The following is a 25,230-nucleotide window of genomic DNA, read 5'->3' on the forward strand; positions in this document are numbered from 1 at the left end:
GCTCAAATCCCACCATTTCTCTGAATAAAACTTTGCCTTCTCTGACTCTTATCAGTCTTTCCTTTGTTGGAATTCCCAGAGGAGTGTATTTACTTGGATGGTATGTCCAGTATGTGCTGGACCTTCTTGTGCTGGTGTAGTGTGCATGATTCCAGTATCTTCCAGCATCTATTGTAAACTCCTTAAGCTAAGAAACTGTACCTTAGAACATTTCTTTCACTATTTTTCATAATATATTATTAGTTGGAGATAAATTTAAGGAAGCTGTTGATAACAGAAATGAATAAACTTTAGTTTTATGCATGACATTAAAAATAGAACAAGACATACCCAGAAACCCTACACAGAAAGGATTGGGAGCATGATAGGTATCATAGAGTCAAAATTTTCCATAAAGTTCTTACTTGTTCATGCTACTCTGATGCAAAAGAAGCTTCCACTTATTTATACTTCATCAGTAAAGGTTCAGTAATTCATAGTAATTGTCCTTTTTGTTTTTTTCATTTTAATCACTTAGGTTGTTTTTTTTTTTTTTTTCCTTAGATGAAGAGAGAGGACTTATTTTGGGTAGAAGTAAAATTAGATACATGAGCTCAACATTCTTTTCGTAGCGATAATGCTCTTAGAACATGCTGGGAAGCATATGATTGGGAAATAAAGGCAAGCTGTTGGCGAGGTTTTCTAACACCCACCTAGTTTAATAGACTTCCTTTCTGTTCTTTGACCTAAACATCTTGCTCTACAGTTGATACTTTTTTTTATATTAAGATACTCTTGTAACTTCCATTTTGAGATTTAGGCCAACATAATGAATGTACCTGATTATTTCTAGTTTGGGATTAGTCTGCAGAATTTTAAAAATCAATTAAATAGTATTTTTATAAGATTACCAAAATACTTAAAATTCCCCATGTTCTTCTTCTTCATAATTCTTAAGGTATAGATACACTAGTATAAGTACATGTCTGTATATATGCTTTGGGGCTTTTAAGTAAGTATTTGTTCATAAGTTAGTGGGTTTTTTTGTTAATTTTTTCTCTATTTTATATGAAACAGATGCAAATGTATTCATGTTGTTCTTAGATTTAATACTTACATTATTTCTTCAGTTGTACAACTGACTTGGATTGCTAAAATAAATTTTTACTCTTAATATAGCTAAGAATTTTTATGTGTTTTTTAAATTCTATTTTCACTATATCTGTAGCACTTTATGAAGTGTGGAAGGATGGGGATGAGTTTATCATTTTCATTAACTTGTGTGATTTCTAGAAAATAGGACATTTTCCTTGAAAGTTCTTTTTAAATAAAGCCAAGATACTAGCTCAAGGATCCCTTCATTCCCTGATGAGGAACCTTGGATGTGGTTGCTTTGGTATTTTTCTAAAATAGACCTTGGCACTATGTTACTGTAGTTTTGTTCACTCCACTCTTGTCAGTCTCTAATTGCTGCTATCCTTCTTTGTTCTGTTGATGGCACAGATAGGCAAATAGAGCATGACCATGGAAAGTAGAGCGTAACTAGGAAGGCTTCTGCAAATGTCCTTTAGTCACTTGATGGGATGGCATTTGATGGTGCTGCAGTTTTGCACTGAATCAGAAGAGGATTTTCCCAAACACTACTTTAAGGTTGAGACAATTATCCTAGTTTAGTGGAAGATACTGTTTGCTAGGAGAGACTGCTTATTGCCCTGGTCAAGGGCAGGGCAGGGGGTTTGGGGAGGTGGGCAGAGGGAGATGTGCATCTGTTGACTTCAGTTAGTCTCAGGATAAGCAAATCTATACCAAAAATAAAATAACCAAGTATATCTGAATATCTATGTTGATGGGGAAATTGCACTGCAGTGGTGGTAGCCTTACAGATAATTTTGTGGCGAAATTTGATTCTTGAATTTTGCATCAGTTCATTTCTATTATGTGCAATTTAATAACTTTAAGTTTGCTTACTCAAAAAGTAGACCCTTTTATGTATGGATTAGTGTTGGGATTTTTAAAGAGATGATCTTTTATCATATTTAGATATAAACATGAAGGGACACCTGGGTGAGCTCAGTGGTTGAGCATCTGCCTTTGGCTCAGGTTGTGATCCGGGTGTCCTGGGATCAAGTCCTGCATCAGGCTCCCAATGGGGAGCCTGTTTCTCCAACTCTGCCTATGTCTCTACCTCTCTTTCAGTGTCTCTCATGAGTAAGTAAATAAAATCTTTAAAAAAAAAGAAATAGACATGAAGATGGGGTCCCTGAGTGGCTCAGTCTGTTAAGCATCTGACTCTTGATTTTGGCTCAGGTCGTGATCTCAGGGTCGTGAGATCAAGCCTTCTGTTGGGCTCTGCATTGGGCATGGAGCCTGCTTGTCCCTCTCCCTTTGCTCTGTCTCAATTATATACATTAATAAAATCTTACAAAAAAAAGAAATAGATGTGAAGAAACATTAATTATAATTAGTTTTAATATGGACATCTAACCAGCTTAGAATATATCATTAATGTGAGGTATTTTCTCAGTAATCTTTCCCTTGAGGCCTATACTTTTGTGTTACTATGTGGAGTTTTACTGCAGTTAACAAGTGAGGCTGGTAAATTTGAGTGAATTTGTTTGCTCTGTGGAAAAGAAAGGTCAAGAATGAGTAAATATTATATTGGCTTGTTTATTCTCTTTCCTTTTGCCCAAACTTATCTTATAAGGGTGTACTTAAAGTGGCTCACTAAAAATACTAGTTTTGAAAAATGGTTCAGTTATTAAAGGAAACCACCATTATTCCTACTATTGGTAGTTCTTACATAAAAATTCCATCACATCTGAATATTTTTATATTGGTATGAAACCTCCAGAGGTATGTGATACTTAAAAAACTGCAAACTTGACATTTTGAGATTATAAAAGTAATTTAGGTCCATAGTAATCTTGTAAAATATAGAAAAGTATAAAAGAAAAACCCTATGATTTAACATTCTAGAGAAAGCCATCGTTAACATTTTGCTATATATTTTTTAGTGTACATAAATGGCTTTATATTAATCTGTGACTATACATGTTTCATATTCAGCTTTAAAAAATTAGCATTATGTCCTAGACATTTTCTTTTTTTAAGATTTTATTTATTTAGAGAAGGGAGAGGGGATAGGCAGAGTGAGAGGGAGTTCTGTCTCAAGCAGCCTCCACATTGAGTGCAGAGCCCAACGCGAGGCTCAATCTCATGACCCTGAGATCACAACCTGAACCCAAATCAAGAGTCACCTGCTTAACTGACTGACCACCTAGGTGTCCCTGGACATTTTCATATGTCATGTGACCTTTTTAAGGTAAATTTATTTTTAATTAGATTTACAGTAAAAGTAGAGACATCCAAATTACGTCTGTTTGTCAAGACTAGAGATGAAGTCCAAGATTTTTTTGGTGGGGGGGAAGTTTGGGAGATAGTGGGAAATCAGACTAGAGTATATGAGGATGAGAATAGGTAACAGATATTTTTTCCTTTTCCCATCTCTGAACATTTTATTTTTTTTATTTTTTTATTTTTTTTAAATTTTTATTTATTTATGATAGGCACACAGTAAAAAAAAAAAAAAAAAAAAAAATGATAGGCACACAGTGAGAGAGAGAAAGGCAGAGACACAGGCAGAGGGAGAAACAGGCTCCATGCACCGGGAGCCCGACGTGGGATTCGATCCCGGGTCTCCAGGATCGTGCCCTGGGCCAAAGGCAGGCGCTAAACCGCTGCGCCACTCAGGGATCCCCCCCATCTCTGAACATTTTAATTAAAGGGAAAGAAAAAATATTTCCACAGCATATCAAAATACATAAACTATATAATAACTTTATAACCAAAGTAAGGTATTTATGATGGATTATATTCCCAAACCAACAAAATTACTTGAGCGGTAGGTGACATTTAAAAAAATATTTTACAGTTTACCTATAAGAAAATTTCAAACCACTGTAGTTTTCCCAGTTACTGTGTTACAGTGAAGCTGTTACTCACTTCCCTGAAGAGTAAGAATAGTGATAATATTATTATGTAAAAAACACAAATATATAAGCTTAAAAACACAAGAAAGGTATATGCCACAGTAATGTCCTAAAGCAGTAAAGATTATTTCCATATAATGGAAATTTTAAATGTCAGCTCAGTCTTGGTCTATAGACTATAAAAATATTGAACCAGTGTGGAAATTTAGGTATTATTTTAATTTAACAAAAAGCATTCACTTATCATAGATTAGTTTGAGGCTACTATTAATATTTATAGTTCAAGTGCAGAGTGAAGCTTTTCACAAAATGGTAAAAGAACATAAAATCCTTTCTTTCTGTCAACCTCAGGAACATATTCCAGTTGTTTTTCACAGGTATAGAAACTTTGTGATAGTTACACATCATTGTTTAATTAATCCTCTGGAATGTGTTGGGCATTGTACTAGATTGTGGAACCTCAAAGAAAGATGAGACATTGGCTCTGTCCTTCAGCAGTTTATTGTTTAGAGGTAACTATAATCCAGTGTAGTAAGTGTGATAATAGAGGTTGGTATGAACTGCTATAAGAGCACAGGTAAAAGAAGCTCAAGGTAAGTCAGAAGAGATTAAATTTGGCTGGGCTTTGAAGAATGAATAGTGTTTCCAGGTAACAATGGTGTGGAAGGACATTTAAGGCAGAGGAAATGGCTTTGGAAAGGCACAAGGACATTGAAGTATATATTGTCTCTTGGAGAAAGATGGTTTATTGAGGCAGGGGCACAAGTGAATATAAGGAAAAGAGGGTAATAGAAGAGGAAGGATAACATGGGGCCCAGAATTGAAGGTTCTGATGTATCTTGTAGGCAGTTTTACTTTATCCTACAGATAAGAAGGAGCCATTATATATTTTTGCAGAATAACTAAAGAACCCTCCTTTACAATGAGTTGTTTTGGTTTTGGTTTTTAAAGAAAGTTGGACATTTAGGATCGGAAGAAACAAAGACAGAAAAAACAAAGTGTTAATCAAGAAATGGGACAATGAAAACTGATATGTATTTATTAAGAGCCAATCCCAGGTGCATATCTAAAACTAGATCTTTGAGTATGGATCAGTTAATAGTATAGGCAAGGTTGAAAATTTAGGGATTAAAAAAAATTAGGCATGCTGGCAAATTAATGATAAAGTACTAGTGGAGCTTACCTTTATGAATCTATAATCACATGGAATGTCCACGCAAGAAGAGTCTTTCACGATCATCCGTTGTGTGGGCCCTTTTAAAGGAATTTATAAAGAAAGCAGCATGGTAGTAATTGCACTTTTAAATTAATCAGATGGTTGAGAAAATGTAAGTGAAAGTTATTAAAGGCATTATTCAGTGTCTTATTTAATCACAGAAGCATCTACATATATTTGAAAAAAATAGCATATTTGTGAGACATTTAGTCTATAGACACTGTGCATAGCTTAGTGATTAAGGACTCAGACTGGAATCAGAACCTAGTTTGAATCCATCACCTGCTAACTGTAACTTTGGACAAGTACTTGCCCATCTGTGTCTTCAATTTTCTTATCTGTAAAATGTGAATAACAATAGTACCTACTTCATAGATTTGTCATATAGAATTATAAATGAGTTAATGTGTGTAAAGAGTGTGGAACAATACCTAGCACATTGTAAGGGCTATTGTAGAAGTCCTTGTTTTGTATAAATCATGCAGTAATTCAGAGACCTTCCAAGTTTTTGTTTTGTTCTTAGATTCTTATTCTGATGAATGATTGATGAGATCTTTGAATGGTATGTTACTAAAAAGATATCATTATTTTAGAAATTTGTGTTCAGAGTTTTCTTTCACCCTTTTTGAGATATCTGCCCACCTTCTGCTGAGACGTACCTTAGAGTTATCAATCCCTTCTTCCTAATTTGTGGTTCCTAGAGAGAATTAAGTCCTAATTCCCTTTGGAAACCTTTATATACAGTGAATTAATCTCTCTCCTGTGTATCTACAATGGTTCTAGTATTGTACCATTCTGCAAAGAATTGGGAAAATAGTCACTCAAATGATTTTCTGTGGCCATGTGAAGAACCCCAAATGTTAGAGGACCTATAAATTAGGCCATCATGGCTGCTCTGTTTCGTGGTGGTAATGATAATGGCAGTGGCTGCTTTCATCTATCTCCCAAGGTGTCCTTTATATATTTTTTAAATAGATTTTTTTAAAGAGCAATTTTAGGTTTATAGCAAAATTAAGCAGAGGGTACAGAGATTTTCCATTGTAATTTTTTAGTTTCTGTAGGCTTTATCATTAAGCATAAAGTATGACACATAAATAAATAAACACATAGCATTTTCAAAATGATTTATCTTTAGGAAATTCTTTTCTATGCTGAGATCTATATTTTCTTCCATACATTTAAAAATTTTTTATCTTCCATATATTTTAAGGTCTTGGCCTTTCACATTTAGTATACCTGGAATTTATTTTTCCATTTGGTGTGATTTAGAGACTTCATTTTATTTTTTACCTTTTGGATATGTCCAGTGTACTTACTGAACATTTAGTCTTTTTTTCCTTCCAGTCAATTTTAATGTCATGTTTTCACATCATTATTTCTATGTATGCCAGATCTATGTCTAAATTTTCTTTTCTGTTCTTTTGATGTGTTTGTCTATCCTTAGATCAACACCAAACTGTCTTAATTATTTTAGTTTTCCAATAATTCATAATACCTAGTAGGTTAAGTCCTTTTACATTTTATTATGCTGTTTCTTTTTCTTTTTTATTTCAAATGTGTTTTAGAACCACCTTGTCAGGCTCTTTGCAAAACCTTGTTAGGGTTTTCATTGGAATATATAAATTAATTAGGAATGAATTGACATCTTAATGATATAATTCATCATTCATTAAATATTTATGGAGTACTTCTATGTATACTGGGAACTGGGAATATAGCAGTGAACAAAATTCACAAATATCTCCAGACTCATGGAGCTTACATGGTAGTCAAAGGACATAGACTATGAACAAAATAAATAAATTGTATACTCTATTATTCATAATAGCCAAAAACTGGGAGCAATCTAAAAGTTCATCAAATGTATATCCATACAATGAAATAATATTCAGCAAGAAAAAGGAATAAATACCTATATATGCAACAACTCAGGCAAATGTCAAAAGTACTATACTGGGTGTAAGAAGCCAGATGCAATAGATTACATATTATATGATTCCATTTATGTGAAATTTCTACAAAAGGCAAAAACTATAGTGACAGATCATCAGTTGTCTGGGGCTTGAAATGGGAATGAGAATTGACTGCAAAGGAGTTTGAGGGAACTTTTAGAAGATGGAAATGTTGGGGATCCCTGGGTGGCTCAGCTGTTTCGTGCCTGCCTTTGGCCCAGGGCGCAATCCTGGAGTCCTGGGATCGAGTCCCATGTCGGGCTCCCGGCATGGAGCCTGCTTCTCCCTCTCCCTATGTCTCTGCCTCTCTCTCTCTATGTCTATCGTAAATAAATAAAAATAAATCTTTAAAATAAAATAAAGAAGATGGAAGTGTTGTGAAACTGAGTTATGATGGTTGGCAAATTGTATATTTACTAAAACTTAGTTGTATACTTACAGTGGGCAAATTTTATGGTATATAAATCAAATCTCAATGAAGCTGTTTAAAATAATTATTTTATACCAGTACAGATGAGCCTTGAAAACATGTTAAGTCACAAGCCAATTACAAAAAAAAACAGATGTTATATGATTTCACCTATATTAACTATACAAAACAGACAGAGCTTATTGAGATAGAAAGTAGATTGATAGTTGCCTCGGGCTGGGGTGATTGGGAGGGAAATAGTGACTTATTAGTGGGTAGGGGTTTCTTTTTGGGGTGATTGAAAATCTAAAAAAATTGTGATGATTGCATAACTCTATAAAGATACTAAAAGCCAATGAATTGTATACATTAAATGGGTCAGTCATATGGTAGGTTTATCTCAAGCTGTTCTAGACAATGAATAAAATTACTGCTATATATGAAGGAGACTTAGGGGAGGGAAGTGGTGGTAATGGTACTGGTGATGCTGGTGCTGATGAGGAAGGCCTCACTGAGAAGGTTCTATAGCTGAGCAAAGACTTGAAAGAAATGAGACATTAAGCTGTATGGTTACCTTGGGGAAGAACTTTCTAGGAAGAAGGAAGATCCTGAGAAAGGAGCCTGTCTGGCATGTTTGAGGAGCAGCAGTGAGGCCAGAGTGGCTGAGCAAGGGAGAGCACAGTAGGAAGTGAAGTTGGGAGGTGCAGGGCCCCTCTGTGGACTTCAGTTTTTACAGTAAGGGAGATGGGGAGTCAGTGCAGAGTTTTGAGTGACTCATCTGACACATGTTTTTAACAGTGGCTGCTGTGCTGAAAATAAAATGTAGGTAGCCTCTGTAGGAGCAGGGAAACCAGTTAGAAGGCAGCAATCCAGGAGAGAGAGAACAGTGACTTGGACCCCAAGGTTGGGGAAAAGTGGTCAGATTTTGAATGTATTTTGAAGGAAGAAGCAATAAGATTTGCTGACGGATTGAAGATGAGATGTGAAAGAAAGAGAAGAGTCGGTCAAAGAAGATGCCGGATTTTTTGGCCAGGGAAACTGAGAGAGGGAAGATTGAGGATAAAGCAGATTTGGGGGGGGGGGGGGGATGCCAGGAATTCTGTTTTTGACATGTTTGAGAAGCTCATTAGACATCCAAGGACAGATTTGAGTAAGCAAATTGGATTTTAAAATTTGGAGTCTAGGGAAGAAATCCTGAAGTAAAGACAGTATTTAAAGCTAGGATTCCTCCAATCTACCAACACCAATATATTTAGAAAGAAAAGACTTTATTTTCCCTTAATATAGGCTTTTAAACATCCTTAAACATCCCCTCTCTCCAAAAATAATAAATATGTTGATTTTCTTCTATTTCAGGATCTGCAAGATGAAGTTCAAAGGGAGAATACTAATCTGCAAAAACTACAGGCCCAGAAACAGCAAGTACAGGAACTCCTTGATGGACTGGATGAACAGAAGTCCCAGCTGGAGGAGCAACTGAAGGAAGTTAGAAAGAAATGTGCTGAGGAGGCCCAGCTGGTAAAGTCTGGCCATTCCATGCAGCCTGTATCTGTACCTTAGTTGCTTTTCCTAGCATAAGATGGAAACATTCTTTGCTTGTTGTATTGCTGCTGTGGTTGTTAGGTGGCAATCTAGTCAATACTTGTGGCACATGAAGGAGTTGGAGCACTGTTCATCTGGAAATTGCAGGCCCTCTTTAGGGGAAAGAGGGCACTTAGTGCAGTACTTTTTCAAATTTTAGCTGAAAGTGTGGTACCTATGCCTTCAAGTCCCCTCTATTCATTTCCTAATTGCCCTTTTCTATCAAAAGTATATACTTCAAAAAACACCAAAAGAGTAAACTGAATAAATAAATGTGTTTGCATTATGGAACATTTTAATGACAACTCTTTTTTTTTATCCCACTTTCTTTTCATTCACTCCCATGTTACAGATCTCATCCCTGAAAGCTGAATTAACTAGTCAAGAATCACAGATCTCTACTTATGAGGAAGAGCTGGCCAAAGCTAGGGAAGAGCTGAGTCGCCTACAGCAAGAAACAGCAGAATTGGAGGAGAGTGTGGAGTCAGGCAAGGCTCAGCTGGGGCCTCTTCAGCAGCACCTGCAAGATTCACAACAGGAAATAAGTTCAGTAAGTCTTTGTGGCAATGAGAAATATGCTCAAATGGGGCCTGCCTCACCATGTCCTTTTAGCAAATAATACTTTCTCAACTTGTGTTCCTTTTCCTTCTGCCTCATCTGTTATTCATTTTTCATTCATTTTATACAAGTAAGTTTCTTGTTGCCTGTTCTAAGTTAAAATTGTCATACATCTTGTATATCTCATTATTATCATAAGAGTCATGGCTAAGGGTGCAGGTTTTGTAGATGTATGGTTTAGGCTTAAGTGCTAGCTCTTCCACTTACTGCCTGAATCATCTTAGTATCAAATGCCTCATCTTTAAAATTGAAGAATTAACAATCCCTCTACTTTTTAGGTCTGCTGTAAGGATTAAATGAAATGTAAAGGATTAAACACTGTGAGACAGTTTAGCATAGTGTTTGGTACATAAATGCTCCAAATGTTGCTTATTTTTATAAATAATAACCTCGCACCTTCCCTTTTGTGATTCTAATCTTAAAACCAGTTTTGTTTATTTGGAGACCTTTATTATTTTAATTAGGAAATTGTTTTTTTATATAGATAAACATGTCGTGTTGTGTGGGTCCAGAGTATAGATCTCCTGCTTTGTTATTTCTAGGCTTCCCTAAATGAAGAATAATATTTTATAGAATGATAGTAAGATGGTTAGTTATGAGAAGAGAGATCATATAGCTCATTCTTTTCATTTTGAATTTGAACAAACTGAAGCCAAGAAAGATTAAGTAACTTGCCTGTGGTTACATTGCCTTTAAAAGAGCCGGAACCGGGCAGCCCCAGCGCCGCCTGCAGGCCAGGGCGTGATCCTGGAGACCCTGGATCAAGTCCCACATCAGGCTCTCTGTATGATGCCTGCTTCTCCCTCTGCCTGTGTCTCTGCCTCTCTTTCTCTGTCTCTATGAATAAATAATAATAAAAAAAAAATCTAAAAAAAAAAAAGAGCCAGAACCTAGAATCCAGATTTTCTAACATGTAGTCCAGTGTCCTCAGTTAATTATTATGTATAATGAAGTCCTATCCATTGATAGGCCTCCTTCCCCTCTCTTGTCTGACAGGTAAATACCTACTCACTTATCTTGCAAGACATAGCTTAACTTATTTCTTTATAGCATTTTCTGAACCCTGCCTCTATTGGTCTCTCCTTTTACAGAAATAGTAACATTTTTCCCTGCATATTTGTTTATGTGTCTGTCTCCCCCATCATACTGAGCTTTTTAGTCTAGGTCTTTTTTATATATTTTTTTAAAGATTTTTATTTATTTATTCATGAGAGAGAGAAAGAGAGAGAACGAGGCAGAGACACAGACAGAGGCAGAAGCAGGTTCCACGCAGGAAGCCCCACGTGGGACTCGATCGGGTCTCCAGGATCAGGGCCTGGGCTGAAGGCAGTGCTAAATCGCTGAGCCACCCGGGCTGCCCAGGTCTAGGTCTTATTTATACTCAATGAACAGGTAACCTGAAAGAAGGCTATTCTAGTGGGAATGCTATCAGCTGAATGAATATTCTTTAAAATTATTTTCTTCTTTGAGTTTTTTTTTTTTTGAGGTATAATTTACATACCATAAAATTTACAGGTTTTATTTTATTTTTTTTTTTTTTAAGATTTTATTTATTCATGAGAGACACACACAGAGAGAGAGAGAGAGGCAGAGACACAGGCAGAGGGAGAAGCAGGCTCCATGCAAGGAGCTGATGTGGGACTGGATCCCGGGTCTCCAGGATCACACCCTGGGCTGCAGGCGGCGCTAAACCGCTGCGCCACCGGGGCTGCCCTACAGGTTTTTAATAATACAGTTCAGTGATTTTCAATAAATTTAGAATTGTTCAAACATCACAATCCAATTTTAGAACATTTCTATCACTCCTAAAAAGATCCCTTGCACCCATTTGTAGTGAGTCCCTGCTTCTACCCCTAGGTAAGTACTACTGCTTTCTGATTCTAAAGGTTTGCCTTTTCTGAGCATTTCAAGTAGATGAAATCAAACATTATATACATTATCTTTTTTCATGTGGTTTCCTTCACAAGCATAGTGTTTTTGAGGTTCATTTGTGTTGTAGCATGTTTCAACATTATTATTTCATTGTATAAAGTATTTTGTTTATCCATTCACTGATTAATGGGCATTTGATTCTTTCTACTTGTTGGCTGTTACGAATAATGCTGCTATGAACATTTGCAAACAATTATTTGTGTGGATATGTTTTCATTTCTCTTAGGTATGGAATAGTTGGTTATATTGTGAAATTATGTTTAAATTTTTTTTAACTTTAAATTGCCAAAGTTTTCCAAAGTCACTACCATTCACATTCCCAGTAATAATATATGAGGGTTCCAGTTTCTCCAGTCTTACTGAGACTTTTTTTTTTTTTAATTTTTATTTATTTATGATAGTCACGGAGAGAGAGAGAGAGAGAGAGAGAGAGAGAGGCAGAGACACAGGCAGAGGGAGAAGCAGGCTCCATGCACCGGGAGCCCGACGTGGGATTCGATCCCGGGTCTCCAGGATCGCACCCTGGGCCAAAGGCAGGCGCTAAACCGCTGCGCCACCCAGGGATCCCCTTACTGAGACTTTTACTGTCTACTTAACTGATTTTAGTCATCCTAGTAGGTATGAAGTGGTATCTCATAGTTTCTAATTTATATTTTTCTTTTTTTTTTAAGATTTTATTTATTTATTCGTGAGAGACACAGAAAGAATGGCAGAGACATAGGCAGGGGGAGAAGCAGGCTCCCTGTGGGGAACCCGATGTGGGACTCGATCCGATTAACCTGGTATCAGGCCCTGAGTCGAAGGCAGACGCTCAACCACTGAGCCACCCGAGCATCCCTCTAATTTATATTTTTTTAATGACTAGTGATGTTGAGTATCTTTTCATGTCCTTATTAGCCATTTGTATATCCTTTTGGATATCCTTTATATCCTTTGACTCAAGGCATGATCCCAGGGTTCGGGATCGAGTCCCACATTGGGTTTCCCACAGGGAGCCTACTTCTCCCTCTGCTATGCCTCTGCCTCTCTCTCTCTCTGTCTTTCATGAATAAATAAAAAAAATCTTTAAGTAAAAATTAGATTGTCTAATTATTATTAAATTACAAGAGTTTAGGGGATTCCTGGGTGGCTCAGTGGTTTGGCACCTGCCTTTGGCTTAGGGCTTGATCTTGGAGACCTGGGGTCGAGTACCACGTCGGGCTCCCTGCATGGAGCCTGCTTCTCCCTCTGCCTGTGTCTCTGCCTCTCTCTCTCTCTCTCTGTCTCTCATGAATGAATGAATGAATGAATGAATAAATAAATAAATAAATAAATAAATAAATAAATAAATAAATAAATAAGAAGAGTTTAAAAAATTCTGGATAGCTTTGCGCAGTGGCAGTGTCATAGCCAATGAGGTTTACCTGAGGCACAATTATTACTAGTTAAAAATTCTGGATATAAGTTCTTTACCAGAATATTTGATTTGCAAGTAATTTCTCCCAGTCTCTGGCTTGTTTTTTCATTTTCTTTTCTTTGAGTTTTTTGAAAGAGAAGTTATTTCAAAGGAAGGAACATAAATGAGAAAAGTAGAAAGGACTCTGGATATTACAAATTATCACTGAGAAAAAAAAATTATCACTGAGAAAAGAAGACACTGTTTCTGAACAAGGAAAATAATTTCAGCAAACTATACTACCAAGTGTGCCAGATGATATTAGGTACTTATGGAAGGAATTATATCCTTGCAAACTGATCTTCATACCTTAAGAACAAACATACCAGGGAGCACCTGGCTGGCTCATTTGGTAGGGCATTGTGACTCTTGATCTTCGGGTCATAATTGTAAGTTCATTCCCTACGTTGGGTGTAGAGTATTTTTGAAAAATAAATAAAAAATAAAAAAAATTAAAATAAACATACCAATTTCTTATATTTGACTTAGTGACTTGTGTGTCTTTCCCACAGAGGGCAGCAGTTTCCCATGGGCCTATAAAAAATGAAAATCCAGTACTTTATAAATATACAATTATGCAAATATAAAATTATCCTGAGACTTTAATTGCTCTTTAAAGCTAAACTGTAGCTTTTCTGTTAAAAGGGAGAACTGAGGAAAAATTTCTGACTTGCTAAATTTTCATTTTTACTTCTTTGTATTTATGGTAGGAAAAAGCAAAGAACCTTTGGCTTTAATTCTATGTATCTTACTTACACAATATTTGCTGTTTTTATCCAAGTATTACTGGCATTCTGATAGTTTATTGCATTTCTCTTGCACAGTTTGCAAAGAGCTTGTGTTAGTTGTATGATTTTTTTTTTTTTCTGTATCCTCTAAGTTTATGCAGAGACCAAGGAAGAAGACAGGCTAAGTGACAGGTACGTGAGAGAGCCAGACACAGGAAAGCCTAGTTTTGTTCAAGATATTATTATCTCAAAAGTAACTTAAAGGAATAAATTGTCTTAAATAGTACTCTTTGATAGGCAAGTATTTCCATACAGTGTTTCATCTATATGATGGTTATTAGTGTTAAGGTTTTAAATTGTAGACTGAAAAGGTATAGTGGATATTGAAATTGATTTAATGGTCATGATAAAAGCATTTTTAAAAAATGAAGTTAAGACAGGAGTGTTCTGGAGTGTTCAGAACTTTTGAGTCTTTGGTGCTCCTGATCACCAAAGTATTCTTTATTTGGGATTCCTTGAGCTAACCCAACTTGACATACTGGTCATCATCTTGTAGACATAGTCTTATTGCTCTTCAAATGCAGCCTGAAATCAGGTGTTGAATCCATTTTGTGAGCTTCAGTAGTTTCAGTCAGGGACAAGAAAAAGTCAGAAGGAACATGACTATAAAATAGAGAGGATGGGATCCCTGGGTGGCGCAGCGGTTTGGCGCCTGCCTTTGGCCCAGGGCGTGATCCTGGAGACCCGGTATCGAATCCCACGTCGGGCTCCCAGTGCATGGAGCCTGCTTCTCCCTCTGCCTCTCTCTCTCTCTCTCTGTGTGACTATCATAAATAAATAAAAAATTAAAAAAAAATAAAAATAAAAAATAAAATAAAATAAAATAGAGAGGAGATATTGGGCAGCCCTGAAGCAAATGGACTAGAGGAGAGCTCTGCCTCTGGCCCCCACAGAAAAAACCTCCCTGACCTGTAGAGTTAGTGATTGTGCCCAACTCAGTGAGAAAAACTGCCTGATCCATAAAACATAAAATTATTTTCTCCATGTAACATAAACCCATTTTATACGTGCACATTTGTTTCCTAATACACATTCCAAGTTTTTAATGTATAAAAAATTAAATTAACTATTGTTAATGATGGAGTACTACACTATGTACATTTTTAAAATAGAAAGTGAAAAGTCTTGTTTTGCTCATGTTTTTTTTCCATTAATATCAACACTTTCGAGTAGAATCAAAGAATATTATTTGTAAAACCGATACAAGAAATAAAGATAATCTAATTTTCTTCCATAAAAAAAAATAAAGAAATAAAGAAAAAGAGACATCTGCTAATTCCAGCTCCTGGAGTAGAACAGTGTTTGGAGCATGGGACCTGTTCTGTCTGCACAGGGTGTACCTGTCTGTGTGCCTGCGCATTCCTACGTATACCTATATAGGTTGTTTTTATTTAGAAAAAATAAAGACATACTTTATATACAAAAAATAAAATAGAATGCAATAAGACAGAATAGGAAATATAAGCACGCATTACATGGAATAAAGATACATAAAGATTATAAGGATTATATTATAAAATTATAAGGATTATTTAAGGATTCATGAAACTTTTTCACAGTTGTATGTGCATGTGTGCATGTAAATTATACATATGGATGAATGTGTCTGCATTACATATATATGTTTATGTATGTATATATACACAGAGAGACCTGTTCAAATAAATACATATATTTACTGGGTTAGGAAGTAAAATCTACTTCTTTCTATAGATTAAAGTAAAAAAAAAAAGTTTATAAACCACAACTCAATAGCACTGGGAATATACAAGGCATATGCTGTGTGTTACAAATGTGTAACATTTTGGATTATTAGTTTAAATTCTAAATACAATGCAATTTGATAGACACATATGCTTACTGATATCCACGGTTTGAACCTAAATTACACGCTTACAGTACACTTACATCATTGTGCTAGATGTTGGAGATACAAAGGTGATAGCAAAAGTTATGGTCCCTACTCTCAAAGAGCTCAATGTTTTTAACTTTTTAAAAATGGAGTGAATTAGTGGAAAAAAAACAGGGAAACTTAATTCGTATTATGGTGAGAAAATGCTAGTGTGCTAGGCACTTTTATGCACATTGTCCATTATTTACGCACAGACATTTACATTTTACAGAATTCTTTCAAATATATCTTTGCTTCATTTAATCATCTGTGGAGATAGTTCTTACTTTAGGATTAAGAAATGAAGGCTTGAAGAAGTTACTTCGACTAAGGTCACTTAACTGAAAGGTGACAGAGCTCAATTGACGTCTGTTTTCCCAGTCCAATATAGTGTTCTTTTCCCAGGTTATGACCCTGGAAAGATCTGTGGTAAATAACAGATTCCAAAATGAGCAACCTAAAAACCTCATGCAGAAAATAAGATTAGAGGCACTGAGTCTTTTTTTTTTTTTTTAATTTTTATTTATTTATGATAGTCACAGAGAGAGAGAGAGAGAGGTAGAGACTTAGGCAGAGGGAGAAGCAGGCTCCATGCATTGGGAGCCCGATGTGGGATTTGATCCTGGGTCTCCAGGATCACGTCCTGGGCCAAAGGCAGGCGCTAAACCGCTGCGCCACCCAGGGATCCCCAGAGGCACTGAGTCTTGATTCATGAAATGTCAGTAGGAAATATTTATATTTGCTAAAAACAAAAAATACAGCATGTAATATAAAAAAATGTATTTTATGAAAAATGGGAACTATTCAGTAAAATTTCATTCATTACGCCTTTCACTAAAAGCATATTTTGATTTTTCCCTCTCTTCAATTTCTTTGAGATATTTACTAATTTATTTTTTTTATTATAGATGTTAGTATGAATAAGCATCATCTTTCCCCAGCCTCTGGCCCCAGCATTTTTCTTTTAATATATATTACAGTTTATTGAATTCTGCCTCTCTGTCCTACCGTTGTTCCAGGAATATAAAGTCACTTGGATACTGAAATCCAAACTACTTTGTCCTTTATTTAATATATTTGGAATAGCTTAGATTTACCACTTCCTAGGACTCTAGCCCATTAATAAATAATACCAGAGCATAGGACAGTAGCTCATTTTGCCTTAGTCTTCACTCTTCTCCTTCCCAGTAGGAGTATAGATAGCTCCAAAATGTTGTGTGCTCTCCCTCAGCTTCCTTTTTGCCCCCCAAAACTTCATCACAAAATCTTCCCTTGTTCTGTTACTTTGCTGTCTTTTTCCCAATATGCTGACCCTTTTTCTAGTTATACCAAAAGGACACCAAAATATGGATAATTGAATCAAAATTCTTGAAGCTTTCAAAAGATGTACAAAAGTGAATCCATATATACTGGAATTTCAAGAGAACTCATGGAGATGGATTACTGAAATCTCTCTAAATCATGCTGCATTCCCAGAGTATTTTCCCTAATGGAAGCAAATTTATCATTGACCAAACCTAGGGATGTAGCTATTTAAATTTTTTGTGTCTTTCTAGTAATAAATTCTGTTTTGTATTTCTACTTTGTGTTGACAGATGCAAATGAAACTGATGGAAATGAAAGAGCTGGAAAGCCATAATAATCAATTAAATTGGTGCAGTAGCCCACACAGCATTCTTGTAAATGGTGCTACAGATTATTGCAGCCTCAGCACCAGCAGCAGTGAAACAGCTAACCTTAATGAGCATGCTGAAGGCCAAGGCAACTTGGAGTCAGAGCCCATACACCAGGAGTCTCCAGTGAGTCTAGTAGTTCTATAATCTTCATAATCAACTTCAGAAAAAAAAAAACTGATACAGATCAAAGTTTTTGTTGATGTCATACTTAATATAAATATAGAATCATGCCTCATCTGAGGACAATTGCGTTTTGTTTTGTTTTCAGAGGCAGAGAGTAGGTACTGATCCAACAGTTCCAGTACTTTGAACTAATGTAAAAGTTAATTTTGACTAATCTATTATATAAAGCATGTTTTCAAAACAGTAGCTCTATAGATAGTAACTTTTTAAAACATTTTTTTAAAGTATTCTCACCCAACACTGAGAATAACTATTTCATAATGTTGAGGACACTTATCTTCCAGTTATTTAGAAAGTACCAGCTGTGTGCAGCAGTGCTGCTCTTATATATGAGAGCTGCAGAGACAAAAGACTGTAACTCTGCCTTTAAGCAGCATACAGTTTAGCAGTTGTAACACTATACTATGTTAAAGGGCTCTGATCATGGAAGCATGAGATATTCAGGTAGGACAGCTTGGAGGAGGCTCAAGATTTTATAGAGAAAGCTTTATAGGTGAGCTTCACAGTAAGAAGTGTTAAGCAAAGAAGAAGATGGTGTATTCCTGGCAGAGAAAACAGTATTTACATAGGTATGAGATGAGAGAAACATGCTGCACAGAGTCAGAAGAAATTCTCAAAGGATATCTTGTGATCGTGGGGAGAGTATTGATAGGAGATGAGGCTCTCTTATAGTGGCTCCCTGCATTATCTCTTACTTAAAATATAGATGTCTGTACCCTACTGCAAACTTGCTGAACTAGAGTTTCTGGGATGGTGCCAGGTACATATATTTTTACAAAAAAATTCCATGGGTGATTATGATGTGCATTGCACCTGGATAAAAGTGACCACTTTTAGGTCAAAAAGGGCAAGAGGGTTCATCTTGAAGCATTGGAGGATTTATCTTACTGCACTGAGTAACCATTGAAGAATTTAAGCAAGACGTGACATAATTGCACTTACCTTTTAGAAAAATGTAGAAAATGGATTTGAGAGTGGGACTGAACATGCAGAGATATGTTAAGAGACTGTTGGAATGGTCTATGTGAGATGGTTTTAGCCTAAACTTAAGCAGTAATGGGAGGGATGATGACAAGAATACAAGTTTGAAATACATTAAAGACATAAAATTAACAGACTTGGTTTTTATTTAGGCATTGCAATCAAAAGGTTATCCTTCAAAGACATAGGGTGATATGGAGATTTTCCCTGTCACTTCTTAAAACTCTTTTTTTTTTTTTAAGATTTTATTCATTTATTCATGAGAGACAGAGACAGAGAGAAAGGCAGAGACACAGGCAGAGGGAGAAGCAGGCTCCTTGCAGGGAGCTCAATGTGAGACTCGATCCCGGGTCTCCAGGATCACGCCCTGGGCCAAAGGCGGCACTAAACCACTGAGCCCCCCGGGCTGCCCTTCCCTGTCACTTCTTAAGCCCTGTTTCCTACTGATCTAAATCCAGAAAGCCGTGGGAAGCCATTGAAGGACCTTTAACCAAACAGTCCTGATCAGATTAGTATTTTTTTATTTTATTTTATTTTTTTTCAGATTCGTATTTTAGATCTATTCCTTTAGCTACTCTAAAAAGGGTCATTTGAAAGGGCACATGTTGGAGGCAAGAAGGCAGTTGGAAGGTTAAGCTGGATCAGAATGATGATACTATAAATGGATGATAGTGACAGTGAAGATGGAGAGGAATGGATTTGAGGAGGAGGTGGGAGGTAAAACAGCAAGACTTGGAGGCTAGGTGGGAGATGACCAAAGGGAAGTGGTTAAGTGGTTAAATTTTGTGGCCTGAGTGACTTTGATGCTTGATGATACCATTTTCCAAAGAAAGATTTTAAGAGAACTCATTTAATGAATACATTCTGCTTGTCTTTTGTTTTTTAGTAATTTTTGGTTATCCTTTGTCAGTTTCCTCTGCTGAGTAGAAAATACATAGTTTAGTCCATGTAGCATTAATATTTTGTAGGTAAGAAGTAGTCCTGAAATACTGCCTTCTGGTGTGCCTGATGATAATGAAGTGGCGACTACAGCTGTTAATGAGAAAGTTTGTCCTGAATTTAATACTGACAGACATTCAAAAGAGGTAAAAATAATTTTATATATATATACATATATATATATTTGTGTGTGTATGTATATGTTCTCATTACTGGTTTCCCTAGATGGGCTACACACTGTTTTAAACTAAGGAAAGAAAAATGTATTAAGTGAGCTTTATGACTACAGAAATATTTGTTGTATTACCATCCATTGATATTTTTCAAAGCATTTTATTTCAAAATCTTAAAACTGGTTCCTAAAAGAATACTTTTTAATTTAAAATTATTTTTAGGGCGATCCATTTAATGCAGAATCCAGTTCACTGACAGATCCAGTTGCAGACACAAACTTGGATTTTTTCCAGTCTGATCCTTTTGTTGGCAGTAAGTACTCTTCTTATATTATGGATTTACCAAAAAAGTCTTTTTAATGTAACGATATAAGAATGAGGGCTTCAGTTTTGAGATCCTACTTGTTACAACAAAAGTGGAGGATGTAGAGATGTGATATGTTATATTTGCTGGTATTTGTCCTCTTCAAGCAACTAACTCACTTCTAGGACTAAGCCACTGATTATGTCTGAGGAGCCCCTGATTAAGAGCATGTTTCTTGTTCAGAATAAGGACCAAAAGAAAGAGATATTGTGGACCAGGAGAGGAGATTAAGTACTCTTAGGTCAACCAGCGATTTTTTACTAATGTGCCAACATCATGCTTTTATTTATTTTTTAAAGATTTTATTTATTTATTCATGAGAAACAGAGAGAGAGGCAGAGACACAGGCAGAGGGAGAAGCAGGCTCCATGCAGGGTTCCCGACACGGGACTCGTTCCTGGGACTCCAGGATCATGTCCTGGGTCGAAGGCTGGCGCTAAACCGCTGAGCCACCCAGGGATCCCCACATCATGCTTTTAAACGGTGGAATCAATAGCAGTTAGAAGCCTGATCCCTGCCCTTATGGTGCCTATATTGTTATTGAAGAAATAAAAGTTTAATAAATTGAAATACCTGGTGTCCATGTAAACTATGTTAAATACCACTGGAGTCAAAGCTCTTTTTGCATTTTATTTATTTCCAAGTCAGTTTATTGAAATTGATAGGTCATTTTACAACAGTTTTATTTTTTTTTTTCCTCCAAGGTTTTATTTAACTTCCAGTTAGTTGGGGATCCCTGGTGGCTCAGCAGTTTAACGCCTGTCTTCGGCCCAGGGAGTGATCCTGGAGTCCCAGGATCAAGTCCCACATTAGGCTCCCTACATGGAGCCTGCTTCTCCCTCTGCCTGTGTCTCTCCCTCTCTCTTTCTCTGTGTGTGTGTCTCTCATGAATAAATAAATAAAATCTTGGGCAGCCCAGGTGGCTCAGCGGTTTAGCGCCACCTTCAGCCCAGGGTGTGATCAGGGACCTGGGATCAAGTCCCACACCGGGCACCCTACATGGAGCCTGCTTCTCCCTCTGCCTGTGTCTCTGTCTGTCTGTCTCTCTCTGTGTGTCTCTCATGAAAAAATAAAATCTTTAAAAATAAAGTCTAGAACAAAAATTTAATTTAAAAAAATATAAAATCTTTAAAAAAATAAATTCCCGTTAGTTAACATACAATATAATATTAGTTTCAGGTGTAGAATTTAGTGAATCATCACTTACATACAACACCTGGTGCTCAGCACAACAAATGCCCTCCTTAATCCCCATCACACATTTAACCCATGTTTTCTCCCCCACCCAGGAGAACTCCTCTCTTGTTATCATTAGTGTATTCTCTATAGTTAAGACTATGTTTCTTGGCTTGCCTTTTTTCCCCCCATGGTCTTTTTTTGTTTGTTTGTTTCTTAAATTGCACTTATGAGTGAAGTCATATAGTATTTCTTTCTCTGACTTATTTTCTTAGCATAATACTCTAGCTCATTTGTTGTTGCAAATGAGAAGATTTCATTCTTTTTTGTTGGCTGAGTAACATTCCACTACATGCACATGTGTGTGTGTGCGCGCACACACACACCCCATGTCTTTGGTATCCATTCATCAGTTGATGAACATTTGGTCTGTTTCCATTAATTTGGCTATTGTAGGTAATGCTGCTGTAAACATTGGAGTGCATGTATCCCTTTAAATTAGTATTTTTGTATTCTTTGGGTAAATACCATTGATGCAATTGCTGGGTCCTAGGGTAGTTTTATTTTTAATTTTTTGAAGAACCTCCATACTGGTTTCCAGACTGGCCACACCAGTTTGCATTCCCACCCACAGTGCAAGAGGGTTCCCCTTTCTCCACATCCTCATCAATACCTGTTGTTTCTTCTGCTGTTGAGTTTAGCCATTCTGACAGGTGTGAGGTGGTATCTCATTGTAGTTTTGGTATGCATTTCCCTGATGATGAGTGATGTTGAACATCTGTACATCGTCTTTGGAAAGATGTCTATTCGTGTCATTTGCCCACTTTTTTTTTTTTTAAGATTTTATTTATTTGAGAGAGAGTATGAGCAGGGTCAGAGGGACAAGCAGACTCCCCAGTTGAGCATGGAGTCTGATGTGGACCTTGATCTCAGGACCCTGAGATCATGACCTGAGCCAAAGTCAAATGCTTAACCGACTGAGCCACCCAGGAGATCCTGCCCACTTTTTAATTGGATTATTTGGTTTTTGGGTGTTGAGTTCTACAAGTTCTTTATATATTTTGGATACTAACCCCTTATTGGATATATCATTTGCAAATATCTTCTGTGGACCGTCTTTCCATGTGCTGATTGGTCATTTGTATTCCTTCTTTGGAGAAATATTTATTCAAATAATTTGCCCATTTTTATTGCTAGTCTTTTTACTGTCAACTTGTAAGAGTTCTTCACATATTCTGAATATAAGTCCCTTATCAAATATTTGATTTGCAAATGTTTTCATGTATTTTGCGTTGTCTTAATTTTGATGAAGTCCAATTTATCTGTATTTAGTCACTTGTGTTTTTGATGTCGTGTCTAAGAGCCAAAAATCATGAAGATTTACTCTTAGATTTTCTTCTAAGAGTTTTATAATTTTAGCTATTATATTTAGATCTTTGATCCATTTTTAGTTAATTTTAGAATACAGTATGAGATGGGAGTCTAGCTTTATTTTTTTTTAATTTTTTAAATTTTATTTATGATAGTCACACACAGAGAGAGAGAGAGAGGCAGAGACATAGGCAGAGGGAGAAGCAGGCTCCATGTACCGGGAGCCCGACGTGGGATTCGATCCCAGGTCTCCAGGATCGCGCCCTGGGCCAAAGGCAGGCGCCAAACCGCTGCGCCACCCAGGGATCCCTAGCTTTATTTTTTATTCTTGAAAAGATTATGTTTTCCCTGTGGAATTAATTATCTTGGCATTCTTGTCAAAAATCAATGACTGTAAATGTAAGGATTTATTTCTGGACTCTTTAGTTCTAGAATTATTTTATACTGTAGTAAAGAGCTCAGTGTCTTTGTTTCTATAGTGGTGATGGTAATTCCCATTCAGTATTCTTGCGAAGAGTATTTTTTTAATAGAGTTATTGCTGTTGTGCCTGTCCCCTTCTATCTGTAACCTCATCTTGTGATCAAAGGATAAGTATAGTTGGCTCCGATTAAAATTTGCTTCATTTGTGAGGTATCTTGGTGTTATGCCTTAACTCTTTATTATTTTAAATGTTTCCTAAAGGTGCATGGCATTTAGTGTTTTATCTACTTTGAGGTAGAGTTAATGAAACAGATTTTGCTTTAAGAAACTGCTCTTGTGGGGTCCCTGGGTGGCGCAGCGGTTTGGCGCCTGCCTTTGGCCCAGGGCGCGATCCTGGAGACCCGGGATCGAGTCCCACGTCGGGCTCCCAGTGCATGGAGCCTGCTTCTCCCTCTGCCTGTGTCTCTGCCTCTCTCTCTCTCTCACTGTGTGCCTATCATAAATGAATAAAATAAAATTAAATTAAAAAAAAAAAAAAGAAAGAAACTGCTCTTGTTTAAAGTTACCTTTAAATAACAGTCTCACAACAGTAAATATTGTTACTGTGATTTCTACTTATCACAGGTGATCCTTTCAAAGATGATCCTTTTGGAAAAATTGGTAAGTATATCATTGAAATCCAACTTAGCTGTAATTTGATTCTGCTCAATTATAAACCTATATTGTATTTAGAAATGAGAGATCAAAGTTAGATAGTTAAAGGAAGTGGACTTCCTTTTTATTCAGTTTTTAAAACTGATATAAAGGCCCCATTAAAATGTTGTATGTGCCTGGCATTTTCAGAGACAAAGTGATAGATTCTTGTGAATTTGCTTAGTGAACTATTAGCTTTACTTTTTAAAAAATGACATTAGTGTTTATATTTTGATACTTTTAATAATCCTTAGACTGATTTCTCCTTGTTAGCCGAAGACTAGATGAGTATAACGATCTATGCTACTACAGTGTTCAGAGCATTTTGTTTTCTAAGAATGCAATGTATGAATGGGGGAAAAGGGAACCTCTTAAAGAATTACTAAATGTCAGGCTTTATAAGACATTCTTTTCCTGGGATTTTACACTAGAATAAAGCAAATCTTGCGTCCATTTGTTATGCTTCCCAGACCTGTTCCAAATAACTTAGTTAGGTGAAAGACTATTTTTAATAAAATCACAAAGGAATTTGTGATTCCTCCTTCCCTAGAATTAGAATCATCAGCTAGAGGAATTATTTAAACCTAGCATACAGGTAATCCTTGTTTAATAAATATTGGAATTATTGATGTGTTCTGGGTGAATGATGAACAAGTAGGAAAAAGAATATTAATTAAAGTTATTTTAGGTGCAGCTGTATATTTTTTATGATCAATAATCGTAATGCAAAGCACCTCATTTAGATCCTGCAGAAGTTCAAGATGTCTTTTAATTAAGACAATTATACTTTCAGGTGATAGTAAATTTGGTGTAGTAGTTTTTAGTCTTTCATATATGTGCTATATTTTCTTAGATCCATTTGGAGGTGATCCTTTCAAAGGTTCAGATCCATTTGCATCTGACTGTTTCTTCAAGCAGTCTTCTACTGATCCCTTTGCCACTTCAAGTACTGACCCTTTCAGTGCAGCCAGCAATAGCAGTAATACATCGGTAAGTGGGAGGGATAAAAACTGTTAAATAACAAGCGTCCTAAGTGAGTTTCTTGGAATATACAGTGATGAAAGGATCCTCTTTTAGATTAATTCTGATGGGCTATTAAAATTTCAATCTCATCCAATTCATCTAGTTTTTGGTTCAGACTGGCATTTCACAGTGTTATCACCCCCTATAATTGGCTGGAATAACTAATTTTATCTGAAAATCAAGTCCATCCTTAATAAAGATCAAATATTATTCCATTTGGGATATTTAAAATAAATTATTGGAAATCCAAAAACCAGTCTTAAAGCTTTTCAGAAACATGTAGTATGCATTATTGAAATAATGAAAATTAACCTAAAAACAATATTAATGTTTTAGAAGATTAAATCATTTATATTATTTTATAGACACATTTTATACATATTTTGTAACACATACATGTAAGTCTTGTAAAGAAATACAAATTCCCACTGTTAGGCTTT

General features: G+C 36.1%; 1 protein-coding gene and 1 pseudogene across 10 annotated transcripts in view; both read left to right on the top strand.

Annotated features, from left to right (window-relative positions):
• Positions 1-25,230, top strand: part of EPS15 (epidermal growth factor receptor pathway substrate 15) — a 141,190-nt gene that overhangs the window by 86,799 nt on the left and 29,161 nt on the right. For 8 of the 10 annotated variants that reach the window (XM_072772148.1, XM_072772151.1, XM_072772152.1 and 5 more), the window contains 7 exons: positions 8,902-9,063; positions 9,479-9,676; positions 17,386-17,589; positions 19,599-19,715; positions 19,965-20,055; positions 23,699-23,734; positions 24,621-24,757. In XM_072772148.1, the coding sequence (XP_072628249.1) occupies positions 8,902-9,063; positions 9,479-9,676; positions 17,386-17,589; positions 19,599-19,715; positions 19,965-20,055; positions 23,699-23,734; positions 24,621-24,757 (945 nt within the window). The remainder of the gene's footprint in view (positions 1-8,901; positions 9,064-9,478; positions 9,677-17,385; positions 17,590-19,598; positions 19,716-19,964; positions 20,056-23,698; positions 23,735-24,620; positions 24,758-25,230) is intronic. The other 2 variants (XM_072772155.1, XM_072772153.1) reach the window with 1 other exon arrangement.
• On the top strand, positions 13,040-13,155 carry LOC140603288 (U4 spliceosomal RNA; annotated as a pseudogene).

Source organism: Canis lupus, chromosome 13 (assembly GCF_048164855.1).
Source record: "Canis lupus baileyi chromosome 13, mCanLup2.hap1, whole genome shotgun sequence".
NCBI lineage: Eukaryota > Metazoa > Chordata > Mammalia > Carnivora > Canidae > Canis > Canis lupus.